Raw genomic sequence first — 8,031 nt, 5'->3', positions numbered from 1 at the left:
CCACCTCTCCCTCCCGCCTCCTCCCCCTCCCTCCACCTTCCCCTCCCGCTCCTATATTTCCTCCAGCTGCACCACCTCCTCCTCCTCCACGTCTTCCAAGTCTCCTACCACCAAACCTCCTCCCCTCACCTCTCTTACTCTATAGTACAAGATGTTGCTCCCTATCTTCCTTCCCTTCCCCTCAGTTGTTGCCTATAATTCCCCTCCTTCCCTCATTGCCTCTCAACATCCTCCCAAATCTCTTCCCTTTCCTTCATATCATATCTGATGCTCTCTTCTGATTTTCCTCTCCCTTCCTCCCTCCCAACCCCCTCTTCCATCGGTCCGTTCCCCTTCCTTTCTCCCCTTCCCTCCTGCTCGGACACACAATCCATCTTTCTTCAGGATTAAACTTAATTCAAGAAGACGTCTCAAATCCATGGAAAACATTGGCAATATTTTTGGTCTGTGGGTGTTGTGGGTGTGGTCTGTGGGTGTTGTCTGTGGGTGTTGTCTGTGGGTGTTGTCTGTGGGTGTTGTCTGTGGGTGTTGTCTGTGGGTGTTGTCTGTGGGTGTGGTCTGTGGGTGTGGTCTGTGGGTGTGGTCTGTGGGTGTTGTGGGTGTGGTCTGGTCTGTGGGTGTTGTGGGTGTGGTCTGTGGGTGTGGTCTGTGGGTGTTGTGGGTGTGGTCTGGTCTGTGGGTGTTGTGGGTATGGTCTGGTCTGTGGGTGTTGTGGGTGTGGTCTGGTCTGTGGGTGTTGTGGGTGTGGTCTGGTCTGTGGGTGTTGTGGGTGTGGTCTGGTCTGTGGGTGTTGTGGGTGTGGTCTGGTCTGTGGGTGTTGTGGGTCTGGTCTGTGGCTGGTGTGGTCTGGTCTACTGCTCTTGCTCCCAGCCAGACCTCTGCACCAGCTCCACTCTACACCCCTGTGATGTAATCCTGCTAAAGTATTATGTTTAAACTTTTTGGTAATTTCTTGATTTCAACAAACTAACTCTTCCCTTTAAGCACTGTAAATTTCCATTCCAACTGCCTATAAGCACCGTAAATCTCCATTCCACATCCCTTTAAGCACTGTAAATCTCCATTCCACATCCCTATAAGCACTGTAAGTCACCATTCCACATCCCTATAAGCACCGTAAATCCTTCCTCTATAAATCCAGCATCCAGCCCAGCTGAAAAGGTAAGATAGTCTCCTCATATTGATTGAAGATATCTCGAGATCATGCAAAATTTGCATTGGCTGTTGTGCTCAGAGGCGGCCATTCAGGCGGGGGTATTAGACGACGCTCAAGACGAATCCTCTAGCGGCATCAGGGAAGGGTGAGAGGGAAGGGCATGGGGAGAGCATGAGATGTGAGAGGGGCATGAGAGAGGGAGAGGGAATGAGAGGGGAGAGGTGAGAGAGAGGCTGGCCGGAACCTAAGAAGTCCGCCAATATAAATTATAATGGATAGCGTCACAAGATATCTATATGTCGAACTATTAAAGCAGGTCAGGGTGTCCCTTCAAGTCCGGGTGTCCCTTCAAGTCCGGGGTGACCCTTCAGGTCCGGGGTGACCCTTCAAGTCCGGGGTGACCCTTCAGGTCCGGGGTGACCCTTCAGGTCCGGGGTGACCCTTCAGGTCCGGGGTGACCCTTCAGGTCCGGGGTGACCCTTCAGGTCCGGGGTGACCCTTCAGGTCTCCACCTCGCCTGGTATTAGAGACTGTCACAGTTTACCATCAAAAGGGATCAGCTCCAGTGCACATGTTGCCACGTTCAAATGAATTACGAATTAGAACGAGCAGATTACTTCAGTCAGACGAACACCTGAAATTGGACGAACACCTGAAATTGGATGAGATTGTGTCCGTTGTTTATTCAGGTGTTGACGCGATGCTCTGTATGACGGAGTGGTATGGCGCCGCTGTGGTGTGTGGGATTACTCTAGTGGTGTGTGGGATTACTCTAGTGGTGTGTGGGATTACTCTAGTGTGGTGTGTGGGATTACTCTAGTGTGGTGTGTGGGATTACTCTAGTGTGGTGTGTGGGATTACTCTAGTGGTGTGTGGGGATTACTCTAGTGTGGTGTGTGGGATTACTCTAGTGTGGTGTGTGGGATTACTCTAGTGTGTGGGGATTACTCTAGCGTGCTGTCCCCAGCTGTGGTGTAGGGATTACTCTAGTGTGGTGTGGGGATTACTCTAGTGTGGTGTGTGAGATTACTCTAGTGGTGTGTGGGGATTACTCTAGTGGTGTGTGTGGATTACTCTAGTGGTGTGTGGGATTACTCTAGTGGTGTGTGGGGATTACTCTAGTGGTGTGTGGGGATTACTCTAGTGGTGTGTGGGGATTACTCTAGTGGTGTGTGGGGATTACTCTAGTGGTGTGTGGGGCTTACTCTAGCGTGCTGTCCCCAGCTGTGGTGTAGGGATTACTCTAGTGTGGTGTGGGGATTACTCTAGTGGTGTGTGTGGATTACTCTAGTGGTGTGTGGGGATTACTCTAGTGGTGTGTGGGGATTACTCTAGTGGTGTGTGGGGATTACTCTAGTGGTGTGTGGGATTACTCTAGTGGCGTGTGGGGATTACTCTAGTGGTGTGTGGGGATTACTCTAGCGTGCTGTCCCCAGCTGTGGTGTAGGGATTACTCTAGTCTGCTGTGTCCCCAGCTGCAGGTAGTGCTCTGTCCGTGCCGTCTCATCACTATTCATATACTGTCAAAATCAAAACTTTTTTAAATCGTACATTCCGGATGAGATTTCTGAAATACCTTTATGCTTTTATGCGGGTTTATCCTGGCGTGTTGGTTGGGTTCCGAACCCGGCCGTGGCGCCTCGCACCGTGAGGCGTCTGAACCACCTCTGGTTATCACTTGAAGATAGCACATGTGGCAGCCCGTCTTCCAAACAAAGACCCAAAAGTGATTCCATCCACCCGCCAAACCCCCCAGCTGTTTATGAATGAAAAACGGTTTACACAAGACTCACAACTGCTGACGTTTGAACACTTCCGGAACAAGTGCTTCACTGACGAATTTTGTTCGAACCACAACGCTGTAAATGCTTCACCCACGTACTACAAATACAAATAATCGCCAACAGAACCTGAACAACTAAGCGATTTTTAGTTTATTGTGCACTAGGGGTGTTAGGAGTGCGGGTGTCTGCGGACGTGTCCGGGGTGTGCGGAGTGCGGGTGTCTGCGGACGTGTCCGGGGTGTGTGGAGTGCGGGTGTCTGCGGACGTGTCCGGGGTGTGTGGAGTGCGGGTGTCTGCGGACGTGTCCGGGGTGTGTGGAGTGCGGGTGTCTGCGGACCTGTCCGGGGTGTGTGGAGTGCGGGTGTCTGCGGACCTGTCCGGGGTGTGTGGAGTGCGGGTGTCTGCGGACCTGTCCGGGGTGTGTGGAGTGTGGGTGTCTGCGGACGTGTCCGGGGTGTGTGGAGTGCGGGTGTCTGCGGACGTGTCCGGGGTGTGTGGAGTGCAGGTGTCTGCGGACGTGTCCGGAGTGCGGGTGTCTGCCAGCGTTAATGATCTCAGAGACAGCGCACACACTCCGCCAGCGTCCAACTCCTCTGACTTTCTCTGTTACTCAATTTTTCCTTCCAACATACTTTTTTGTACTTTCTCTTCCTCTTGTGTCACTTCTTTCTCACTTTCTCCTCAAAAGCACTGAATTTTTTTTATCTCATTTCTTCATTATATCTCATTCCCCAGCCTCGGTACTCCATAATTCTCATCACCCACTCTCGCCTTTATCATCTCCACACACACACACGCACATACGCGCGCGCGCACACACACACACACACACACACACACACACACACACACACACACACACACGCACACACACACACACACACACACACACACACACACACACACACACACACACACACACATGTAATGAAGATAGGTATAGGGAGCAGGAGACCAGACACAAGGTATCATTTGGGAGATGAAATCCGGTTCATTGATTGGCAGTTGAGAGGCGGCACCAAAGAGCCAGAGCTCAGCCCCCGCAAGCACAAATAGGTGAGTACAAATAGGTGAGTACACGCACACACACATACAACCAGGGCCGTTAGTACTACGACCCCCGACCGCTGTCCACTCAGCCTCGAGGCCCCTGTGTGTGTAAATACACTTAGTTAATTACATCCATGGGAGGGCCTCGCGGTTGAGTGAACAGCGCTCGGGAGTCGTAATCCTAAGGGCCCGGGTTCGATTCCCGGCCAAGGCAGAAACAATTGGGAAGAGTTCCTTTCACCCTGATGCACATGTTCTCCTAACAGTAAATGGTTACCTGGGAGTTAGCTGTTACGGGCTGCTTCCTGGGGATGTGTGTGTGTGTGTTACAAATATATGTAGTAGATATACTAGAGGAAAATATATTAGCTAACAAGGCGGGATCGAAGAGCTAATTTAATAGCTCGATTCTGCAGGCGCAAATAATAAATGCACTCCCCCCTTCCCCCCCCCCCCCCCTGCACACACACCATGTCCCACGGTGTGTGGTTACTCTGCGACCCGTCACATGCACGCGCGTGTACAAGCTTCACTACCGTACATCATGCACGCGCGTGTACAAGCTTGTCTACACCTACCTCAACCCGTCACCAAAGAGACCGCCATCCCAAAGATGCATTCTTTTAATTTTTTTCATTCGTCGAAATAAAATTTGTTTTCCTTCCTTTGTATTCACAATACGTGAGTGAAACATTTAGAGGTGCTATTAGAATATACGAAACTAGCGACGCACCACCGGCACTTTTCGATAAAATTCCGAAAGAAATCCGTTGATTCACGTATAAAACGTTTTTTAATCATAAAAAAAGAGGCGGCAGCAGGATTAACGAGTTTGAAAATGTTTTAAGGATGTATACTGAAGAGCTTTTGGCCAACGCTTTGAAGGCCTAGTGCCTACACGGCTCGCTTTTGGCGCCATTGTTTAGACACAGGAGTTAAGATTCACTGTAAAAATGCACTCTACAAATGTGCGCTTGGATCTCTCTCTGTCTCTCTCTCTCTCTGTATCTCTCTCTCTCTGTATCTCTCTCTCTCTGTATCTCTCTCTCTCTCTCTACTCCTGCTCCCTTTAATGTTTACAAAAACACGACGAGGTACAAAACTGCTCCACGAAGCAGACTTCTGTGCCGTGTCGTAGCCTCACACCATTGAAAAACATCCAGATTTATATCCGGTTTCACCGGACTCTCCCCCTTGGTCCTTTTCTGGCCGCTCGCTGCCAAAGTTTCTTTCCAGATTTTCGCTCACAACTGGCTTTTTCCTTCTCTCTATCCTGCCCACACAGGTTGTTAATCTGTGTGTTGGTTCATTCTCCCGCGTGCCTGACATCGACACGCGGTCTGGTGGTGACCGCGGGCTTTTTGCGTCTCAAAGTTCTCGGGTGTATTACAGTCCATTGTTTTTATTTCCTTGTGGTTCGTGTTGTCTTTGTGAAGTATGGAGCTGTCGTGGGTCTGGTGCTGCCTGGAGCACGATAACTTACTCAACCATAAAGTTGTAACGGACCTGGAAACGACTGGAAGACAAAACGTTGCTATAGTATAAAGCTGTTTGTGTCGTGTCTGGAAATGTTTACAACTGAGGAAATATGACAGACAGACAAGCTTTATGATACTTGAGATTTACGAGAGATCTCGAAGTGGCTCGTAAGAGTGCCGCAGGAACCCACCAGATCATAATGCGACTCGTAAAGGGATTTGTGAATATAAACGAAGGTAAGACAGGAGCCTACCCTGAAGTGTTTCCGGGGCTTAGCGTCCCCGCGGCCCGGTCGTCGACCAGGCTGCAGGGAAAGCTTACGCTACTCCCAGTCAGGGTGTCAAAACCCCCAAATGTCCTCCTAATATATATTATATTATTAAATATTATATATAATAATAAATATAATATATAATAATAAATATAATATATATATATTATCGAATAAATGTTAACCACACAACAACAAATTTCACATTTATTGAATAAATAATAATTTTTTAATACATTTGTTTACTATTAGTCCCCTTTTCCTTTCGTTATCAAAAGTTTATCTCTTACTTTATCTTTCCTGCCTACTTTACCTGCCTCCATCCTTCCCTCTCTCTTACCCTCCCTCCCTCCATGCACTCTCAAGAGTGAAAACACCTTCCCCCCCTCCCCCCCGGACCTTCACCACACAATTCCCTTTGTTTCCAGCGAGGCGCTCTTTAATCCTCTCACCTCACAAATAACAGGGCACAGAGGTAGGCCAAACACCCACCCTCCGGCCACGGCACCTCATACTCCACCTTCAGGCCCACTCCAGTAGACAGCCCACCATCCAGGCCCACTCCAGCAGACAGCCCACCATCCAGGCCCACTCCAGTAGACAGCCCACCACACTGGACAACCCACCACTCGCGTAAATACGTGTGAAGTCCAGCAGCAAGAGACCGCTGGATCCAAATGAGGCTACATGTTATGAGAGGTCCATGTTAGCGACAACAGTCAGGAAGGGAGCGGATCTGATGACCATCATTTCTCCCTGTAATGTTTATATCCCACAACATGACCCCTTAACACTGTGATGTTTACACCCCACAACATGACCCCTTAACACTGTGATGTTTACACCCCACAACATGACCCCTTAACACTGTGATGTTTACACCCCACAACATGACCCCTTAACACTGTGATGTTTACACCCCACAGCATGACACCTTAACACTGTGATGTTTACACCCCACAGCATGACACCTTAACACTGTGATGTTTACACTTCACAGCATGACGCAATAACACTGTGATGTTTACACCCCACAGCATGACCCCTTAACACTGTGATGTTTACACCCCACAACATGACCCCTTAACACTGTGATGTTTACACCCCACAGCATGACACCTTAACACTGTAATGTTTACACTTCACAGCATGACGCAATAACACTGTGATGTTTACACCCCACAGCATTCATGCGCGTTAGTGGCACTGGGAGCGTGTAGGCTGCCTCTGCTGTGTACCTTGCACACTGAACGCTCAAAATGTTACAAAATCTATTGTATTTTCTAGCAAATAAATAAATGCAATATTCTGCTACATGATTACTCCTGGATTGTTGACACTTTCCCCGCTGTGTGTACAGTAGGGACGAGTGTCAACACGGCCCAGGGACGGATAGAGGGCCTCCACACGGCCCAGGGACGGATAGAGGGCCTCCACACGGCCCAGGGACGGATAGAGGGGCCTCCACACGGCCCAGGGACGGATAGAGGGGCCTCCACACGGCCCAGAGACGGATAGAGGGGCCTCCACACGGCCCAGAGACGGATAGAGGGGCCTCCACACGGCCCAGGGACGGATAGAGGGCCTCCACACGGCCCAGGGACGGATAGAGGGCCTCCACACGGCCCAGAGACGGATAGAGGGGCCTCCACACGGCCCAGAGACGGATAGAGGGGCCTCCACACGGCCCAGGGACGGATAGAGGGCCTCCACACGGCCCAGGGACGGATAGAGGGGCCTCCACACGGCCCAGGGACGGATAGAGGGGCCTCCACACGGCCCAGGGACGGATAGAGGGGCCTCCACACGGCCCAGGGACGGATAGAGGGGCCTCCACACGGCCCAGGGACGGATAGAGGGGCCTCCACACCACTGTCCTCAATTGCATCAATTCGCCTCGTGCTCTTGCTAACCAGGACTGTCATTACACCAGCCACTTTCCCGCCCCAGACTGTCTCAACTCTCAACTCTCAAGTCATCTATCGCAATCACACATCCCAGGTACGTAATTTAACGCCGAGTTTCCTTCCCTCGTCACCAGCACTGCTCTTGCCTACATTGAGTGTAGTATTCTGTCGCAGACTTTTCATCACACATGATGGGGGGGAGGGCAGTGGCTGAGCAGACAGCACGCTAGACGTATGATCTTGTGGTCCCCGGGTTCGATTCCGGGCGCCGGCGAGAAACAATGGACAGTTTGTTTTTTTCACCCTAATGCCCCTGTTACCTAGTAGTAATTAGGTACCTGGAATTTATCTGTCACGGGCTGCTTCTTGGGGTGTGTGTGGTGT

The 8,031-nt window shown here is 50.6% G+C and overlaps 1 protein-coding gene across 1 annotated transcript in view; it reads left to right on the top strand.

Moving 5' to 3' along the window:
* Positions 1 to 3,634, top strand: part of LOC123754251 (periaxin-like) — a 25,168-nt gene extending 21,534 nt beyond the window's left edge. Inside the window, exon 5 of the mRNA XM_069322025.1 lies at positions 3,105 to 3,634. Coding sequence (XP_069178126.1) covers positions 3,105 to 3,634 — 530 coding nt within the window. The remainder of the gene's footprint in view (positions 1 to 3,104) is intronic.
* Positions 3,635 to 8,031: the final 4,397 nt, after the last annotated feature.

The sequence above is a fragment of the Procambarus clarkii genome, chromosome 1 (genome assembly GCF_040958095.1).
Source record: "Procambarus clarkii isolate CNS0578487 chromosome 1, FALCON_Pclarkii_2.0, whole genome shotgun sequence".
Lineage (NCBI taxonomy): Eukaryota > Metazoa > Arthropoda > Malacostraca > Decapoda > Cambaridae > Procambarus > Procambarus clarkii.
This window is presented reverse-complemented; position numbering and strand designations above follow the sequence as displayed.